At 44.0% G+C, this 21,039-nt stretch overlaps 1 protein-coding gene across 1 annotated transcript in view; it reads left to right on the forward strand.

Moving 5' to 3' along the window:
- LOC120042585 overlaps positions 1-21,039 on the forward strand; it is a 50,764-nt gene continuing 29,725 nt past the window's right edge. The window contains exons 1-11 of the mRNA XM_038987408.1: positions 1-12; positions 285-289; positions 1,196-1,627; positions 2,708-2,974; positions 3,093-3,350; positions 3,449-3,694; positions 3,942-4,199; positions 4,686-5,030; positions 5,129-5,398; positions 5,505-5,588; positions 5,718-5,739. Of these exons, the coding sequence (XP_038843336.1) occupies positions 1-12; positions 285-289; positions 1,196-1,627; positions 2,708-2,974; positions 3,093-3,350; positions 3,449-3,694; positions 3,942-4,199; positions 4,686-5,030; positions 5,129-5,398; positions 5,505-5,588; positions 5,718-5,739 (2,199 nt within the window). The remainder of the gene's footprint in view (positions 13-284; positions 290-1,195; positions 1,628-2,707; positions 2,975-3,092; positions 3,351-3,448; positions 3,695-3,941; positions 4,200-4,685; positions 5,031-5,128; positions 5,399-5,504; positions 5,589-5,717; positions 5,740-21,039) is intronic.

Below are 21,039 nucleotides of genomic sequence, written 5' to 3' on the forward strand. Positions count from 1 at the left end.
ATGATGATGAGAGTAAGGAATATCAATGTGATTTCCTGCTGGATCTGTACTCACATGTGAAGGACTATGAGACTCAAACAGGCAGGAGTTTCCTTCCAGCATTACAGCCAGTTTACCAGTCAGCTCCTGCAGTCTGGTCCATAGACCTCTCAGAGAGAAAGGCCTCCCTCCTCCTAGAAGTGCTGAAACTCCAACCAGAGAAGAAACCAGTAGAGCTGAAGGGCTGGTCAGATGAAGAGAGTGAAGTGAGGAGTTTCCTTCAGTGTCTGCCCTACATCTCACAGCTGAGGTGAGTCTGAACATGTGTGGTGGTTAGTGATTATGTGATGTTGGTGGTTATTATCTTGTAGAAACATTTGACATATAAAACTTCAAGTGTTGGTAAATCTTGTAGCGGTATTGTTAGAGAGGGGTAAAGGTAAAGATTTTGTTGGGGCGCCAGGCAGGTATTAACCCTGCAGAAAGGAAAAGAGTAGGATAGAGAGAGACCCACTACCAGACACACACACATCAGCAGAAGAGACTGTCTAGAGTGTAGCCTGTTAGCCAGATAGCCAGTGGAGAGAAAAGATAAGACACACCATATAAAACACCCATCACAGCACAGGGGTAACCCCACCAATAATACCTCATACAATAATGATGGCAGAGCAATCGGACACTTCATAGAAACAATTTACAAGAAAGAACCCAGTCATCAACATTAGATGATTTGCAGTAATCTATATTACCTCCCAGTGGACGAGAGATATGGAAGAGAGAGAGGGAAGAGAGAGAGGGAAGAGAGAGAGGGAACAGAGAGGAAAGAGAGAGGGAAGAGAAAGAGGGAGGGAAGAGAGAGAGAGAGAGAAGAGAGAGAGAGGGATGATAGGGAGAGAGAGGGAAGATGGGAAGAGAGAGGGAAGAGAGAGAGGTAAGAGGGAGAGGGGGGAAGGAGAGGGAAGAGAGAGAGAGTGGTGAGAGGGAGAGAGGGGGGAGAGAGAGGGAGAGGGAGAATAAACCAGAGTTGTTTAGCATCACCACTATCAAACTGCCCCCCAGAGAGTCTCCTTTCTGACTGCTGATGCAAAGTGGCAGCACACGGTGAAGGCTCCGTATAAAACTACACATGTTGGACTACTTCATATATCTTTAACTATGACTGGTTTCATGTGTTTATCCATGTCTGAATCAGCTGTTACTGTCCTTGTTGCAGTTTCTATCCATTGAGGTCTGATACCTCAAAGCAGATCAAGTTCTTGGTGGATCTCCTGTCTCAAGCAGCAGAGTGGGAGGAGCAGACAGGAGAGAAGACACTGAAGCTGGTATCATCAGTGTGGACTTACAGCACCTTTCCTTTTCTCGGTGGAGACAATTCTCAGAGTGATTTCCTGCTGGATCTGTACTCACATGTGAAGGACTATGAGACTCAAACAGGCAGGAGTTTCCTTCCAGCATTACAGACTGTTTACCAGTCAGCCAGTCCTGCAGTCTGGTCCATAGACCTCTCAGAGAGAAAGGCCTCCCTCCTCCTAGAAGTGCTGAAACTCCAACCAGAAAAGAAGCCAGTAAAGCTGAAGGACTGGTCAGATGAAGAGAGTGAAGTGAGGAGTTTCCTTCAGTGTCTGTCCTACATCTCACAGCTGAGGTGAGTTGGATCAGTACATTTCAGGGATTGTAGTTGTCTGGCCCTATGTTTGTAGCTTTCTGCAGTCATTGTCTTTTTTAAGACATTGTCATATGAATCTTCAAATGTTATTGAATCTGGTAACATTTATACTTAGATTCCCTGAAATAACAAATGTTGCATTACCAAATTTTACCTAGATATTGTGAATTTTTCCATATACATTTATATGCAGAATATCTAATCTATTAAACCAAATGCATATTATGGTACTTTCTCTGTGACAGTGAGGTGTTAGGTTCTTATTTTTCAGAGTAAATAACTCACGGACACTAGAGAAGCTTTAACCAGGTTTAATTCTTCCATAATTCTTCTTCAATATTCATAGCACTGACGACATCAAGTTTGTGATTCTACAAACTAGTTGGATGCATTTTGCTGTTTGTTCTGGTTGTTTCAGATTATTTTGTGCCCAATAGAAAATGATGAGGTAAATAATGTATTGTGTCATTTTGGAGTCACTTTTATAGCAAATAAGAATAGAATATATTTCTGAACACTTCTACATGAATGTGAACGCTACCATGATCCTGAATGAATCCTGAATAATGATCGTGAATTTTTTTCAAAACATGTTTCTCAGGATATTAGTGTTTTATTTTTCATTAATCTTTAACTTTGACATTTTGATATTACAGTCAAAACATGTTTCTGTATTCGTGATATTAGTGTTTTTATTTGATTCATCTTTATATGTTTATTGTTTTTGTTCACTTTGACATTTCAGAGTATTTTGAATATATTCCATCCATTTGAATTCCACACAATAACATGTCTAAAAGTCTCAGGGAATTGAATACTAATGGAGGACACTGTATGTACAAAAAGTGCTGTAATTTCTAAACAGTTCACCTGATTTGGATGAAAATACCTTCAGATTAAAGCTGACAGGCTGACCTTTAACCACATAGTCATTGTATCATTTAGAAAGTACTGGAGTACAGAGCCAAAACAACAAACCATGTGTCACTGTCCCAATACTTCTGGACGTCACTGTCTCCTAAATGTCTGATTTGATGCCTCCATGTTTTGCTGTTTCAGCTGTGGTGATGACAGGTTCTTCCAGACTGTGTGTGAATCCATCCCTGTGAGGTCCAGAGAGGAGGACCAGCAGTTGGCCTCTCTTCTCCAGGCCTTGGGCTCCACCCTGTCACTGGGAGGAGAGTTACCCAGGAAAACCTGCAGGTCTGTGGGGAGAGTCCTGGGTCTCTGTGCCTCCAGAGTGGACCTCACTCTCACCCCCAGCAAGATCTCTCTCAAAGGAGCCGCACTTCTTTTGAGACATGAGTCAAAGCTCCACAAGCTCAGGTATGTTCAGTAAGACAGCTTTTACAGGTCTATTGAATAGTTGATTTTCCTTACTGATCATTTTATCTGACAAGACTTCTCTGTTTCAAGTGAATTGAGGTTTGTCTTTTCATTCCAGGCTGAATCTGGGTATGGCAGTGAAACTGTCCAGACTGGTTAGGAGGACAGGGAGAGGTGCTACTCCACTGACTGTCCCAGAACTCTCCCTGGTTCTAAAGAGCAGCCAGCCACCAGAGAGAGTGTTAATCAGGGCTCTGAGTAGTGTGGCGTCCCTGCTGAGACTCTGGAGGGTTCAGTGTCTGGACCTGACTGACTTCCGGATCCAGGGTCACTCTCTCATCACACTGCTGTGTCACCAGGGACCTCTCTCTCTCAGGTCAGTCTGAAGCTGATGTTTTTTTAAAGTAGAAATAGTAACTTCATTCATGTGTTTTTCTTCATATTTCTGACTGCCTGTATGTTCCAACCTCCTAGACTGAACTCAGACACTCTGCAACAGCTGACTGTAGTTGTGTATGAAGCTCAGGACAAGGACTTGACTCAGTGGTTCCTGGAGAAGGTTGGTGGAGACCTGACCTCCTGCAGGCTGGACTGGGAAGTGCTTCTCTCTCTGCTGCAGCATTCAACCCACAACATCACTGTGGACCTCAGGAAGAACAGGCTTCTAGAGAAGAACATCTCAGATCTTCTCCCCTTTCTGGGAAGGGTTACTCTCAAGAGGTGGGAGAACTTCTTTCTCTGATCAGACTTTCTAGAAATAATAAAATAACTATTTGTATCCAGTGACATGTTGTTCTGAGTTTTCCTCTGTAATATCATTAGGGTTTTATTCAAGAGGTGGGAGATCTTTATTCAATATTTATAGACGTTAATTATTCATGTCCTATCCAGCCAGTTGTTACTATGTGAGTTATCCTTTATAAAACCTTGACATAACCACAACAATCCATTCTCCATGTTTGTTCAGGTCCAGTTCCAGCTTTGTAAAGTCCTCCATCAGACACATCTATGACAGTAGAGACAGTGACTGTGTGTCCAGTTTGTTGAGGTCTTCAGACCATTGGATCAACCTGAACAGCAGAGAGCTGGACAGAGTGGACTGTTCTGCTCTGTGTTTTACCCTGCAGCACAGCCACCAAGTCAAAGTCAACCTGCTGTGGACCTCCATACCACCGGGGGAGATAGAGAGCATCCTGCCTCTTCTGGACAGAGTCTCCCAACTCAGGTTTAGTTGGCACTCTTTGACCCTGCTAGAATGGATAGAACTATGAGGCTTTCCACTTCCTGACTGATGTAACCTCTAACCCTAACCTTAGTTTAATGTACTAACCTTAACCTCGGCTAGGGTTGGAATTGAAGGGGAACGCCTGGGAGTTGACCTGACTAACAGAGTTGTTTTGTCTTTATCAGTGTTTTAACGTGTGATGTTGTGTAAATAAGTCTCTCTCTGTCTCTCGCTCGCTCTCTCTCTCTGTCTCTGTCACTCACTCTCTGTCTCTCGCTCTCTCTGTCTCTCGCTCTCTCTGTCTCTCGCTTTCTCTCGCTCTCTCTGTCTCTCGCTCTCTCTGTCTCTCGCTTTCTCTCGCTCTCTCTGTCTCTCGCTCTCTCTGTCTCTCGCTCTTTCTGTCTCTCGCTCTCTCTGTCTCTCGCTCTCTCGCTCTCTCGCTCTCTCTGTCTCTCTGTCTCTCTGTCTCTCTGTCTCTCTCTGTAGTGTTGACAGGAGGTTACTGTTGAGTTTCCTCCAGTGCTGTGCTGCCTCTCAGATCCAGCAGGGGGCACCACCACCACCACCACCAACAGCAGTATGGCTGCTCAGGTCTCTGCACTACAGGCTGGACTTCTCCTGCTCCTCCTCTGTGGACCTGTCAGCTCAGGACCAGGAGAAGGCTCTGTGTCTGACCACTGACCACTGCAGGGCCATCAACTCTGTTCTGAAGCAGAACCAACACAGCACCCAGCTGGTCCAGAACCAGGTCCAGCTCATCCTAAGAGACTGTGAGGTGGAGGACAGAGCACTGAGGGAGCTGCTTCCCATCCTGCATATCGTCAAGCTGAGGTTAGACATACAAAGACAAACATTTGACCAACTAGTTTATCAGTAGGAGTTAAACCTACTCTGTGTCATGATGTTGTCTCTGCTTCTTGTCCTCTCAGCCCCAGCAAAGCTCTGCTACTTCAGCTGCTGGACCTTGTGTGTGAGGGGATTGAAGAGGGGCTGCTGAGGCACACAGAGTCCCTGTGGAGAGCCCTGGATGGGGAGCTGGACCTCAGTGAGACCAGGCTGGACCAGAAGGCCTGTGGATCTCTGGCCCTGGTTCTGGAACACTCAGAGGGTCTGTCAGAACTGGACCTCAGCCACTGTCAACTCACAGACCACCACCTACAGCCCCTGATCACACACCTGCATAAAGTACAAGTCCTGGAGTGAGTGGCTTTCCCTGTGTGTGTATGTGTGTGTGTGTGTGTGTGTGTGTGTGTGTGTGTGTGTGTGAGACTAGATTACAAATGTCTCTCTGTCTCTCTCTCGTAGCCTGAGTCACAATGACATCACTGATGCTCTGACTGACAGTATACTCCAACTGGTCTCTACCAACACTTCAATACACACCGTACGGTAAGGGTGTGTGTGACGGTGAGCAGAGCATGTGTGTGTGAGATCATATGGGTGTGTCTGTTGCTGGGGGCAACTGTTGGAGGATGGAGATGTGTTGTCTAATGATGTAATAATTATCATGTTCTATAGACTCTTCAACAACAGAATCCAGGACAGAAGAACAGACAAGAGGTTTGACATCTGGTGAAACAACATCAGGTCTTAGTCCAGGAAGAGAAGGCTGAATTCAGGACAGAAGACCCTTCCTGACAGACAAGATAATGTTGTATAATAACACTATAATGTGGAACATAAACTGATGGAACATTTTAATACAAAAGACACACAACAAACTGGTTGTTCCAGCTGGAACAGTCCGATCATTTATAAACTATAGTCAACAGACTCATTAAAGAGATTCTCTGCTACTTTTTGTGTACTTTATAGCCAGTAGTGCTGATAGTAACACTCACAAGACAAAAGTGGTCCCCGAAAATGTTGTACATCACATATGTGCACCACGTCATTGCTCTCTCTCTCTGCTGTGGCCCGCCCTGCAACCTCATTGGATAACCCTGGGCTGGCTTCTTGCTAGCTGTCACTCAAATACGAGGGGCTGAAGCTCATTAGATAGAACTCTAATTGCCCATGTGGAGGGAAATGGAGGGAAAATGGCGCGGCACAGCTTCAACAAAAGTCGCTTTCCAACTTGGGATTTTTGTGTCTTTTTGAGGTAAGACAGTGATTATGTATGAATTAGCTACATATTGAAACATCCAGCCCAAAGTGTGAGATTAAATAATAAAAAAACATGTTCTTATTCACTAAAGTACCGGAGCATGTCTTAAAGGTCCTTGTACCTCCATTTGTTGTAAATATTAGAGGTAAATATGTATTCCATTTGATCTAACTGTAGCCTATGACATTTGTTTTGTGCATATAATTGTATTAATGTAACGATAATGTACCGATAATGTAACACCGATGCAATGATAATGTTATGATAATGCACCGATAATGTACCGATAACGCAACGGCAATGATAATGAGATGATAATGTGCCGGTAACGTTGTGATAATGTACCGTCAATACAACGATAATGTGATAATAATAAAATGATAATGTCCCGATAATGTAACGGTAATGTAGTGATAATGCAGTGATTGTCACTTTAATAACTCTAACTCATGTACATATTATCTCAATTACCTCAACTAAGCACACATTGACTATGTATCGGTAACCCTTGTATTTTGCCTCGCTATTGTTATTTACTGCTGCTCTTTAATCATTTGTTATTCTTATCTCTTACTTTTACGGGGGTGTTTTCTTAAAACTGCATTGTTGGTTAAGTGCTTGTAAGTTCTACACCTGTTGTGTTCAGCATTTCACTAAGTTCTACACCTGTTGTGTTCAGGATTTCACTAAGTTCTACACCTGTTGTGTTCAGCATTTCACTAAGTTCCACACCTGTTGTGTTCAGGATTTCACTGTAAGGTCTACACCTGTTGTATCCAGCATTTCACTGTATGTTCTACACCTGTTGTGTTCATGTGACTAATAAAGTGTGATGTGATTATCAGTTGATGATATATTTCATTCCCTTTGTTTCCATAAAAACCATCTAGGGACAGGTGTTGTAAATGAGTTTAGGCTGGAAACACTATAGTGCATCTGAAGACTGTTTAATGTGTTGATGTGTTGGTCCTTGTCTCTATCCAAATAAAACAAAACGTTTTAAGTCTTTCTTTTCTGATATCAAAACAGAAAAACCTCCCAAAAGTTTACTTTTTTTGACCGTGTAAATCATTTATGAATATTTAGTATTTGTGTTTTTAATAAATGAACCATGAGACACATGATGGATGTTTGTTACTGTGTTTTCTCTGAAGGTTGAACTCATTACCAGTAAAACATCACTTTCAGGTTATTGCTGGTATGAAAGCGATCCCACCCCAAGTGTGTTTCTTTTCATGACGATGTAAAAGTTGTTAGTTGAAGACATCTCCCTCTGACAGGCCGATCTCGGGAAAGCCGGACCCGCCCATTTACCAGGAAGCACCATATTAGGTCAATGATGTCGACGGAATCTCCTTTTGGAACGTTCCATTTCTTGGAAACTTAGAAGTTCTAACTTGTTGTCTTGACCGATAAATGCCAGTTAAATTAGTAACACAATAACAACATCGAGGCTATATACAGGAGGCACCGGTACGGAGTCAGTGTGCAGGGGTACAGGATAGTTGAGGTAATATATAGCCTACACCAGGGTTTCTCTAGAGAATGTAGCCTTTATACAGCCCACACCAGGGTTTCTCTAGAGAATGTAGCCTTTATACAGCCCACACCAGGGTTTCTCTAGAGAATGTAGCCTTTATACAGCCCACGCCAGGGTTTCTCTAGAGAATGTAGCCTTTATACATCCCACACCAGGGTTTCTCTAGAGAATGTAGCCTATATACAGCCCACACCAGGGTTTCTCTAGAGAATGTAGCCTTTATACAGCCTACACCAGGGTTTCTCTAGAGAATGTAGCCTTTATACAGCCCACACCAGGGTTTCTCTAGAGAATGTAGCCTTTATACAGCCCACACCAGGGTTTCTCTAGAGAATGTAGCCTTTATACAGCCCACACCAGGGTTTCTGTAGAGAATGTAGCCTTTATACAGCCCACACCAGGGTTTCTCTAGAGAATGTAGCCTTTATACAGCCCACACCAGGGTTTCTCTAGAGAATGTAGCCTTTATACAGCCCACACCAGGGTTTCTCTAGAGAATGTAGCCTTTATACAGCCCACACCAGGGTTTCTCTAGAGAATGTAGCCTATATACAGCCCACACCAGGGTTTCTCTAGAGAATGTAGCCTTTATACAGCCCACACCAGGGTATCTCTAGAGAATGTAGCCTTTATACAGCCCACACCAGGGTTTGTCTAGAGAATGTAGCCTATATACAGCCCACACCAGGGTTTCTCTAGAGAATGTAGCCTTTATACAGCCCACACCAGGGTTTCTCTAGAGAATGTAGCCTATATACAGCCCACACCAGGATTTCTCTAGAGAATGTAGCCTTTATACAGCCTACACCAGGGTTTCTCTAGAGAATGTAGCCTTTATACAGCCCACACCAGGGTTTCTCTAGAGAATGTAGCCTTTATACAGCCAACATCAGGGTTTCTCTAGAGAATGTAGCCTATATACAGCCCACACCAGGGTTTCTCTAGAGAATGTAGCCTTTATACAGCCCACACCAGGGTTTCTCTAGAGAATGTAGCCTTTATACAGCCCACACCAGAGTTTCTCTAGAGAATGTAGCCTATATACAGCCCACACCAGGGTTTCTCTAGAGAATGTAGCCTTTATACAGCCCACACCAGGGTTTCTCTAGAGAATGTAGCCTTTATACAGCCCACACCAGGGTTTCTCTAGAGAATGTAGCCTATATACAGCCCACACCAGGGTTTCTCTAGAGAATGTAGCCTATATACAGCCCACACCAGGGTTTCTCTAGAGAATGTAGCCTTTATACAGCCCACACCAGGGTTTCTGTAGAGAATGTAGCCTTTATACAGCCCACACCAGGGTTTCTCTAGAGAATGTAGCCTTTATACAGCCCACACCAGGGTTTCTCTAGAGAATGTAGCCTTTATACAGCCCACACCAGGGTTTCTCTAGAGAATGTAGCCTTTATACAGCCCACACCAGGGTTTCTCTAGAGAATGTAGCCTTTATACAGCCCACACCAGGGTTTCTCTAGAGAATGTAGCCTATATACAGCCCACACCAGGGTTTCTCTAGAGAATGTAGCCTTTATACAGCCCACACCAGGGTTTCTCTAGAGAATGTAGCCTTTTTACAGCCCACACCAGGGTTTCTCTAGAGAATGTAGCCTTTATACAGCCCACACCAGGGTTTCTCTAGAGAATGTAGCCTTTATACAGCCCACACCAGGGTTTCTCTAGAGAATGTAGCCTTTATACAGCCTACACCAGGGTTTCTCTAGAGAATGTAGCCTTTATACAGCCCACACCAGGGTTTCTCTAGAGAATGTAGCCTTTATACAGCCCACACCAGTGTTTCTCTAGAGAATGTAGCCTATATACAGCCCACACCAGGGTTTCTCTAGAGAATGTAGCCTTTATACAGCTCACACCAGGGTTTCTCTAGAGAATATAGCCTTTATACAGCCCACACCAGGGTTTCTCTAGAGAATGTAGCCTTTATACAGCCCACACCAGGGTTTCTCTTGAGAATGTAGCCTTTATACAGCTCACACCAGGGTTTCTCTAGAGAATATAGCCTTTATACAGCCCACACCAGGGTTTCTCTAGAGAATGTAGCCTTTATACAGCCCACACCAGGGTTTCTCTAGAGAATGTAGCCTATATACAGCCCACACCAGGGTTTCTCTAGAGAATGTAGCCTATATACAGCCCACACCAGGGTTTCTCTAGAGAATGTAGCCTTTATACAGCCCACACCAGGGTATCTCTAGAGAATGTAGCCTTTATACAGCCCACACCAGGGTTTGTCTAGAGAATGTAGCCTATATACAGCCCACACCAGGGTTTCTCTAGAGAATGTAGCCTTTATACAGCCCACACCAGGGTTTCTCTAGAGAATGTAGCCTATATACAGCCCACACCAGGATTTCTCTAGAGAATGTAGCCTTTATACAGCCTACACCAGGGTTTCTCTAGAGAATGTAGCCTTTATACAGCCCACACCAGGGTTTCTCTAGAGAATGTAGCCTTTATACAGCCAACACCAGGGTTTCTCTAGAGAATGTAGCCTATATACAGCCCACACCAGGGTTTCTCTAGAGAATGTAGCCTTTATACAGCCCACACCAGGGTTTCTCTAGAGAATGTAGCCTTTATACAGCCCACACCAGAGTTTCTCTAGAGAATGTAGCCTATATACAGCCCACACCAGGGTTTCTCTAGAGAATGTAGCCTTTATACAGCCCACACCAGGGTTTCTCTAGAGAATGTAGCCTTTATACAGCCCACACCAGGGTTTCTCTAGAGAATGTAGCCTATATACAGCCCACACCAGGGTTTCTCTAGAGAATGTAGCCTATATACAGCCCACACCAGGGTTTCTCTAGAGAATGTAGCCTATATACAGCCCACACCAGGGTTTCTCTAGAGAATGTAGCCTTTATACAGCCCACACCAGGGTTTCTCTAGAGAATGTAGCATTTATACAGCCCACACCAGGGTTTCTCTAGAGAATGTAGCCTTTATACAGCCCACACCAGGGTTTCTGTAGAGAATGTAGCCTATATACAGCCCACACCAGGGTTTCTCTAGAGAATGCAGCCTATATACAGCCCACACCAGGGTTTCTCTAGAGAATGTAGCCTTTATACATTCCACACCAGGGTTTCTCTAGAGAATGTAGCCTATATACAGCCCACACCAGGGGTTCTCTAGAGAATGTAGCCTTTATACAGCCCACACCAGGGTTTCTGTAGAGAATGTAGCCTTTATACAGCCCACACCAGGGTTTCTCTAGAGAATGTAGCCTTTATACAGCCTACACCAGGGTTTCTCTAGAGAATGTAGCCTTTATACAGCCCACACCAGGGTTTCTCTAGAGAATGTAGCCTTTATACAGCCCACACCAGGGTTTCTCTAGAGAATGTAGCCTTTATACAGCCCACACCAGAGTTTCTCTAGAGAATGTAGCCTTTATACAGCCCACACCAGGGTTTCTCTAGAGAATGTAGCCTTTATACAGCCCACACCTGGGTTTCTCTAGAGAATGTAGCCTTTATACAGCCCACACCTGGGTTTCTCTAGAGAATGTAGCCTTTATACAGTCCACACCAGGGTTTCTCTAGAGAATGTAGCCTATATACAGCCCACACCAGGGTTTCTCTAGAGAATGTAGCCTTTATACAGCCCACACCAGGGTTTCTCCAGAGAATGTAGCCTATATACAGCCCACACCAGGGTTTCTCTAGAGAATGTAGCCTTTATACAGCCCACACCAGGGTTTCTCTAGAGAATGTAGCCTATATACAGCCCACACCAGGGTTTCTCTAGAGAATGTAGCCTTTATACAGCCCACACCAGGGTTTCTCTAGAGAATGTAGCCTATATACAGCCCACACCAGGGTTTCTCTAGAGAATGTAGCCTTTATACACCCCACACCAGGGTTTCTATAGAGAATGTAGCCTTTATACAGCCCACACCAGGGTTTCTCTAGAGAATGTAGCCTTTATACAGCCCACACCAGGGTTTCTCCAGAGAATGTAGCCTATATACAGCCCACACCAGGGTTTCTCTAGAGAATGTAGCCTTTATACAGCCCACACCAGGGTTTCTCCAGAGAATGTAGCCTATATACAGCCCACAACAGGGTTTCTCTAGAGAATGTAGCCTATATACAGCCCACACCAGGGTTTCTCTAGAGAATGTAGCCTATATACAGCCCACACCAGGGTTTCTCTAGAGAATGTAGCCTATATACAGCCCACGCCAGGGTTTCTCTAGAGAATGTAGCCTATATACAGCCCACACCAGGGTTTCTCTAGAGAATGTAGCCTTTATACAGCCCTCACCAGGGTTTCTCCAGAGAATGTAGCCTATATACAGCCCACACCAGGGTTTCTCTAGAGAATGTAGCCTATATACAGCCCACACCAGGGTTTCTCTAGAGAATGTAGCCTATATACAGCCCACACCAGGGTTTCTCTAGAGAATGTAGCCTTTATACAGCCCACACCAGGGTTTCTCTAGAGAATGTAGCCTTTATACAGCCCACACCAGGGTTTCTCTAGAGAATGTAGCCTATATACAGCCCACACCAGGGTTTCTCTAGAGAATGTAGCCTTTATACAGCCCACACCAGGGTTTCTCTAGAGAATGTAGCCTATATACAGCCCACACCAGGGTTTCTCTAGAGAATGTAGCCTTTATACAGCCCACACCAGGGTTTCTCTAGAGAATGTAGCCTATATACAGCCCACACCAGGGTTTCTCTAGAGAATGTAGCCTTTATACAGCCCACACCAGGGTTTCTCTAGAGAATGTAGCCTTTATACAGCCCACGCCAGGGTTTCTCTAGAGAATATAGCCTTTATACAGCCCACACCAGGGTTCCCCAACTCATCCCTGCTCCAGAATTGCATTGGCGGAATTCTTATATGTACAGCCTAACCCATGGATTGGAAACGGAAATGGGGTATCAGCCTAATCAGTGACACCAACACAAACAATTATATTGAAATCACACAAATATTACTGTCTTAGAATTTATACAGCAACATTCCAACATTGTTTAGCATTATATTGTCCAATTGTGGCATTTTTTTCGTTTTGCATCAGTTAAATTTGGGGGACTTTTATTTTGAAGGCGAACTATCGATTCCTCTATTGCTGCTCACCCCACACTGGTCCAAATCGGAATGAAACCTGCGAGTCTCCGCTGTCCGCTCAGGCGGGAGAGGGAGAGAGGATGACCAACTATGAACGGTAGACCTACAATCTGCAGTATTTACAACTGTTGAATGGCAACTGATTTTTAGAATAGAAAACCCTCATGAGCGCAGTTACTGACACCTGTCATAACAGAGCTGCCAACTCTCCCCCACTGGAGGTGAGACACGCCTGACACCTGTCATAACAGAGCTGCCAACTCTCCCCCACTGGAGGTGAGACACGCATTTCACCCTCTAATCATGGCACATCTCTTATATCTCACGCATTCACGCAAAATACTTTCTTGGTCTCCAAAGCAATAACCATGTCGTAACCCGATAGTGTAGGGCAAGCTAACTGCAATAAAGAGAGACTGTATTCAGCTAAAACTGATCATTCAGACTTTATATACTAGAACATGTTATAATAGTGCATGAAGTGTCCTTCTAGAACAGACTGGATGTTAAACTGCTGAAGCTTCTAAGTTAAAGCATCAGACTCAGACTGCAACAGACCACTGACTGCTCACTGCTGTAGTTCATTCATTCAGCAAGCAGCCTGGAAACTCCAGAGACAAGTTCTGCATCATAGTTTACACGTCATTAAGATTATAACTCCTGTAGCTTTTAATAGACCGACCGACCGGCTTCATTCATAATGCATGAATCAGGTCGGCTCTATATGTGGTATTCTGAAACATTCGACAACGTTTGGTGACTGAACGTTGCCCTGAGGTGTATTCATCAGGAACCAAACGGAAACAAACCGTCAGAAACAGGGAGGAACTAACCTGAGCTTGTCCAGTGAGAAACGCTCATTTTTGTTGCTAAACGTTTTGCTACGATCTGCACGATTGAATACACCCCTGGAAAGTATGAGACGGCTTACCTGCTGGTGACTACTACAACAAAACTATTTTCAGTAGCCAAAAATAGTCGAATGTTGCCATTAAAATGACAATAATAGAGCTAACGTGATTTCTTATTATAAATGTCCGAGACGTGTTTGTCCTACATAGTGGACTTTATATCTGAATGTTCAAAAACGTTGCGTCTTGCTGAACCGCCCCAATAATACTTTTATACACGGAAGTATAAGTGAAAGTAAAATAGGTATAGCGACACACAAGGTCACTGTAGCAGCAGACAACTAGTAGATGTAGTTGTCGATAGGAGATGCCAACACATTTACAGTCTAGTTTGATGTGTGTCCTAATATCCTTTCAGGTTGTATTACTATCATCCAGTGATCCACATAACATGAGGATGAATCCTGCTATTCTCCACTCAGGCTGCGGAGAGAGAAAGACGATTAAACGAGGCGGAGAGAGAAAGACGATTAAACGAGGCGGAGAGAGAAAGACGATTAAACGATAAGGTAGGCAACAATCTGCAATATTACTGTTCAATGGCTATTTCATTTTACGATTCTTGAAGAATATAATTTATGAAGACATCACCTGTGCCCAGTACAGCCCTATATAGGACTCAGCGCATGGGCGTCCTACAGTAGGTGGCTACAATGCAGCGCACGGAAAATAACAGGTGAATTCTTTAGGGGGGGTAGCCTACTTGTTTCCGAAAACCCTGTTACTGAAGGCATATGTGTCTATAATCCCTTGTCCGTTGGACCGGATTGTGTGTGGATATCTTTAGAAAATACTTTATAGAAACCGTCTGAACCGAACTTTTCTCCAAACCGGCACCTATAACTTGGCTGTATTAGGCTACGAGGAAGCGCGTCTTGCGCGCTGTCTACCACAGCCACGGTGCCGGTTTGGAGAAACGTTCGGTTCAGACGGTTTCTATAGGTCTACAGATATCCACACATGATAGAACCCTGACCGACGGACAAGGAGTTACGGATTATCGATATTCAATAACAGGATTTTAGGAAACAAGTAGCCTACCCGCCTACACAATTTTGCCAGTTATTTTCCAGGCTTCACATTGTAGCCACCAAGGACGCCAATGCGCGCATGCGCAGCGTCCTAATATAGTGGTAAACAGAGAAATAAGAATGAATAGAAGATTGAATGAATGGAAGGGTATTTTACTCCATTATAAGGAATTCTTATCACGTTACAAGATCCCTGTAACACCTAAACACCATCTGTTTCATCATCTCGCTTCCAAGATGCCATAGCAGTTCAGACGTTCTTTTTTTGTCCTCGTCTTGTCGTGTCCTGTATATATATATATTTACACCTTTCTTCGCATATCTTTATATATTTTATTATCCAAGAACTCAACTACAAAAGCTTTCCTGCAACCCACCTCACAAATTACAAAAAAAGTGTTATTTACCTCAAATCTGAAAATCCACAGTGGAAGCTAGCCAGAGGCTAACCAGAAGCTAACTAGAAGCTAGCCAGAGGCTAACCAGAAGCTAACTAGAAGCTAGCCAGTAGCTGATCTGAAGCTGCCTAGAAGTTAGCCGGTTTGCTGGCTAGCGTTGGTGTTTCAGCTGCCCACGTTTGTGGTCTTCAGCTATTCCTTTAGCTCGATAATCTATCGGCACTTTTGTGCAACGCGACTCGGACCGGAGCATACCGGGACTATTTTTCTCAGTGTCCCCGGATTTCAGCCGCAGGCTCTGGACGTTTGCACCTTGATTTCACAGCTAGCTAGCTGCAAACCGTGTGACTATTGGCTTACGTCGATCCCGGAGCAAACTTAAATTATTCCGGAGCTAGCCAGCTGAGGAGTTCCATCAGCCACTCCTGGGCTACAGTCACCTATCCGGACCCGTTTTTTGTTGTTGTTGTTGCTGCAGATGCGGAGCCCCATCGGGCCTTCACGACTGACTGCCGACATTATCTCGCCCGAGGGAGTTATCCAACTGGCACCTCCGTCGCAACGTTACCTGAACGCTCATCTGGGGCCCGCTAATCGTTAGCTGTCTTATCGGCTGCTATCTGAATAAGTATATCGGACAATTTTTCTTGGGTCACTATAACTATTTTGCCAATTGGATTGATCCCCTCTACCACACGGAACCCCACTAATCTACCGACGGAAACGCACGAGGTGTCTAAAAATAGACTTCCATCCTATGCTATCTTGCTACTGATAGCCATCTACCCGGCCAGCTGTCTGGATCGCCGTGACCCCAACCAACCTCTACTCACTGGACCCTTATGATCACTCGATTAAGCATGCCTCTCCTTAATGTAAATATGCCTTGTCCATTGCTGTTCTGGTTAGTGTTTATTGGCTTATTTCACTGTAGAGCCTCTAGCCCTGTTCACTATACCATATCCAACCTCTCAGTTCCACCACCCACATATGCGATGACATCACCTGGTTTCAATGATGTTTCTAGAGACAATATCTCTCTCATCATCACTCAATACCTAGGTTTACCTCCACTGTATTCACATCCTGCCATACCTTTGTCTGTACATTATTCCTTGAAGCTATTTTATCGCCCCCAGAAACTTCCTTTTACTCTCTGTTCTAGTCGTTCTAGACGACCAATTCTCATAGCTTTTAGCCGTACCCTTATCCTACTCCTCCTCTGTTCCTCTGGTGATGTAGAGGTGAACCCAGGCCCTGCAGTACCTAGCTCCACTCCTATTCCCCAGGCGCTCTCTTTTGATGACTTCTGTAACCGTAATAGCCTTGGTTTCATGCATGTTAACATTAGAAGCCTCCTCCCTAAGTTTGTTTTGTTCACTGCTTTAGCACACTCTGCCAACCCGGATGTTTTAGCCGTGTCTGAATCCTGGCTTAGGAAGACCACCAAAAATTCTGACATTTTCATCCCTAATTACAATATTTTCAGACAAGATAGAACGGCCAAAGGGGGCGGTGTTGCAATCTACTGCAAAGATTGCCTGCAGAGTTCTGTTTTACTATCCAGGTCTGTTCCCAAACAATTTGAACTTCTACTTTTAAAAATCCAACTCTCTAAAAACAAGTCTCTCACCGTTGCCGCCTGCTATAGACCACCCTCTGCCCCCAGCTGTGCTCTGGACACCATATGTGAACTGATTGCCCCCCATCTATCTTCAGAGCTCGTGCTGCTAGGCGACCTAAATTGGAACATGCTTAACACCCCAGCCATCCTACAATCTAAGCTTGATGCCCTCAATCTCACACAAATTATCAATGAACCTACCAGGTACCACCCCAATTCCGTAAACACGGGTACCCTCATAGATATCATCCTAACCAACTTGCCCTCCAAATACACCTCTGCTGTTTTCAACCAAGATCTCAGCGATCACTGCCTCATTGCCTGCATCCGTAATGGGTCAGCGGTCAAACGACCTCCACTCATCACTGTCAAACGCTCCCTGAAACACTTCAGCGAGCAGGCCTTTTTAATCGACCTGGCCGAGGTATCCTGGAAGGATATTGATCTTATCCCGTCAGTAGAGGATGCCTGGATATTTTTTTTAAATGCCTTCCTCACCATCTTGAATAAGCATGCCCCATTCAAGAAATTTAGAACCAGGAACAGATATAGCCCTTGGTTCTCTCCTGACCTGACTGCCCTTAACCAACAGAAAAATATCCTATGGCGTTCTGCATTAGCATCGAACAGCCCCCGTGATATGCAACTTTTCAGGGAAGCTAGGAACCAATATACACAGGCAGTTAGAAAAGCCAAGGCTAGCTTTTTCAAGCAGAAATTTGCTTCCTGCAACACAAACTCCAAAAAGTTCTGGGACACTGTAAAGTCCATGGAGAATAAGAACACCTCCTCCCAGCTTCCAACTGCACTGAAGATAGGAAACACTGTCACCACCGACAAATCCACTATAATTGAGAATTTCAATAAGCATTTTTCTACGGCTGGTCATGCTTTCCACCTGGCTACCCCTTCCCCGGTCAACAGCACTGCACCCCCCACAGCAACTCGCCCAAGCCTTTCCCATTTCTCTTTCTCCCAAATACAGTCAGCTGATGTTCTGAAAGAGCTGCAAAATCTGGACCCTTACAAATCAGCCGGGCTAGATAATCTGGACCCTTTCTTTCTAAAACTATCTGCTGAAATTGTTGCCACCCCTATTACTAGCCTCTTCAACCTCTCTTTCGTGTCGTCTGAGATTCCCAAAGATTGGAAAGCAGCTGCGGTTATCCCCCTCTTCAAAGGGGGGGACACTCTTGACCCAAACAGCTACAGACCCATATCTATCCTACCCTGCCTTTCTAAGGTCTTCGAAAGCCAAGTTAACAAACAGATTACCGACCATTTCGAATCCCACCATACCTTCTCCGCTATGCAATCTGGTTTCAGAGCTGGTCATGGGTGCACCTCAGCCACGCTCAAGGTCATAAACGATATCGTAACCGCCATCGATAGGAAACAATACTGTGCAGCTGTATTCATTGACCTGGCCAAGGCTTTTGACTCTGTTAATCACCGTATTCTTATCGGCAGACTCGACAGCCTTGGTTTCTCTAATGATTGCCTCGCCTGGTTCACCAACTACTTCTCTGATAGAGTTCAGTGTGTCAAATCGGAGGGTCTGTTGTCCGGGCCTCTGGCAGTCTCTATGGGGGTGCCACAGGGTTCAATTCTTGGACCGACTCTCTTCTCTGTATACATCAATGATGTCGCTCTTGCTGCTGGTGAGTCTCTGATCCACCTCTACGCAGATGACACTATTCTGTATACTTCTGGCCCTTCTTTTGACACTGTGTTAACAACCCTCCAGGCGAGCTTCAATGCCATACAACTCTCCTTCCGTGGCCTCCAATTGCTCTTAAATACAAGTAAAGCTAAATGCATGCTCTTCAACCGATCGCTGCCTGCACCTGCCCGCCTGTCCAACATCACTACTCTAGACGGCTTTGACTTAGAATATGTGGACAACTACAAATACCTAGGTGTCTGGTTAGACTGTAAACTCTCCTTCCAGACTCACATCAAACATCTCCAATCCAAAGTTAAATCTAGAATTAGCTTCCTATTCCGCAACAAAGCATCCTTCACTCATGCTGCCAAACATACCCTTGTAAAACTGACCATCCTACCAATCCTCGACTTCGGTGATGTCATTTACAAAATAGCCTCCAATACCCTACTCATTAAATTGGATGCAGTCTACCACAGTGCCATCCGTTTTGTCACCAAAGCCCCTTACACTACCCACCACTGCGACCTGTACACTCTCGTTGGCCGGCCCTCGCTTCATACTCGTCGCCAAACCCACTGGCTCCAGGTCATCTACAAGACCCTGCTCGGTAAAGTCCCCCCTTATCTCAGCTCGCTGGTCACCATAGCAGCACCTACCTGTAGCACGCGCTCCAGCAGGTATATCTCTCTGGTCACCCCCAAAACCAATTCCTCCTTTGGCCGCCTCTCCTTCCAGTTCTCTGCTGCCAATGACTGGAACAAACTACAAAAATCTCTGAAACTGGAAACACTTATCTCCCTCACTAGCTTTAAGCACCAGCTGTCAGAGCAGCTCATAGATTACTGCACCTGTACATAGCCCATCTATAATTTCGCCCAAACAACTACCTCTTTACCTACTGTATTCATTTATTTATTTTTGCTCCTTTGCACCCCATTATCTCTATCTCTACTTTGCACTTTCTTCCACTGCAAACCAACCATTCCAGTGTTTTTTTTACTTGCTATATTGTATTTACTTCGCCACCATGGCCTTTTTATATTTTTATTTATTTTTATATATATTTTGTTTGCCTTCACCTCCCTTATCTCACCTCACTTGCTCACATTGTATATAGACTTATTTTTCACTGTATTATTGAATGTATGTTTGTTTTACTCCATGTGTAACTATGTGTTGTTGTATGTATCGAACTGCTTTGCTTTATCTTGGCCAGGTCGCAATTGTAAATGAGAACGTGTTCTCAACTTACCTACCTGGTTAAATAAAGGTGAAATAAAAAATAAATAAAAAAGATAGTGTACTAGTTTTAGATGCATCCCTCAGAGGGGTTGTTTTATTACCCAGGAACATGTCAAGCCCTGATCCTCAGATCATTGAATATAGTTGGCCATGGTTTCTAATCATACTTTCTGGTCTGAGAGGTCTGATTTAATAAGTGGTTCAAGTAGACCCTAAGGGGTCAGAAGCTATTGTTTACAAACAGTATGAATAAAAACAATGTTTCATTGTATAAATAGCCTTCATTTTTAAAAACATACATGTAAATGCCTAGAATTAATACCAATCATTCTTAGATAATATATATATATATACAGTGGGGAGAACAAGTATTTGATACACTGCCGATTTTGCAGGTTTTCCTACTTACAAAGCATGTAGAGGTCTGTAATTTTTATCATAGGTACACTTCAACTATGAGAGACGGAATCTAAAACAAAAATCCAGAAAATCACATTGTATGATTTTTAAGTAATTAATTTGCATTTTATTGCATGACATAAGTATAAAATAATAATTGTTGTCATCGGTTTAAAACACATATAACTCCTGTTTAATATTACAATAATATCATTAATGTTCAAACAAGTCCCCGCATCCCAAATCTAATATATACGTTTTCACGAACTCACCTTCAGAAAGCGGAAGGATTTACAGATGATCTTGTCCGATAACTATTCTGGGGCTGCTGTCCTGCATGTGTGTAACTGCTCTAAAACGATGCGAACAGAGTGGGAAACTATCTGTTTCACTAGACTCGTTGAGAAGTTTGCGGCCTTGGCTCAAAAGTAGTGATAGTACGGAATGAGTTTACAAAGCAGGGGGTGACGTTTCTTTTTTCTTTTTCGGGTGCTATCCGGTATATTTGATTACTCTGGTATTTGGTTCAAACAACTGGATTGTGGTGTCGAGACCGTATTAACCTTTTGATATTCTACAACCTCCGGGAAATAGCCCCCCTATGTCCGTTTCAAGCCCTGGGGTCGGTCTAAACAACGCTGGGCTGTTTGACTTTGAGCTAAATTAGGTTTTGAAAGGCTGTTAATGATTCGTAAGTGTCCGTAAGACACAGACACACTTTTTTTTGTTTTGTTTGGGGGTCGGCCTCTTTTTGACGTATATTGTAAAGAGAGAGAGAGAGCCTTGAGCGCAACCGCATAGCCATTTATG

The sequence above is a fragment of the Salvelinus namaycush genome, unplaced genomic scaffold, assembly GCF_016432855.1.
Source record: "Salvelinus namaycush isolate Seneca unplaced genomic scaffold, SaNama_1.0 Scaffold721, whole genome shotgun sequence".
Classification (NCBI taxonomy): domain Eukaryota; kingdom Metazoa; phylum Chordata; class Actinopteri; order Salmoniformes; family Salmonidae; genus Salvelinus; species Salvelinus namaycush.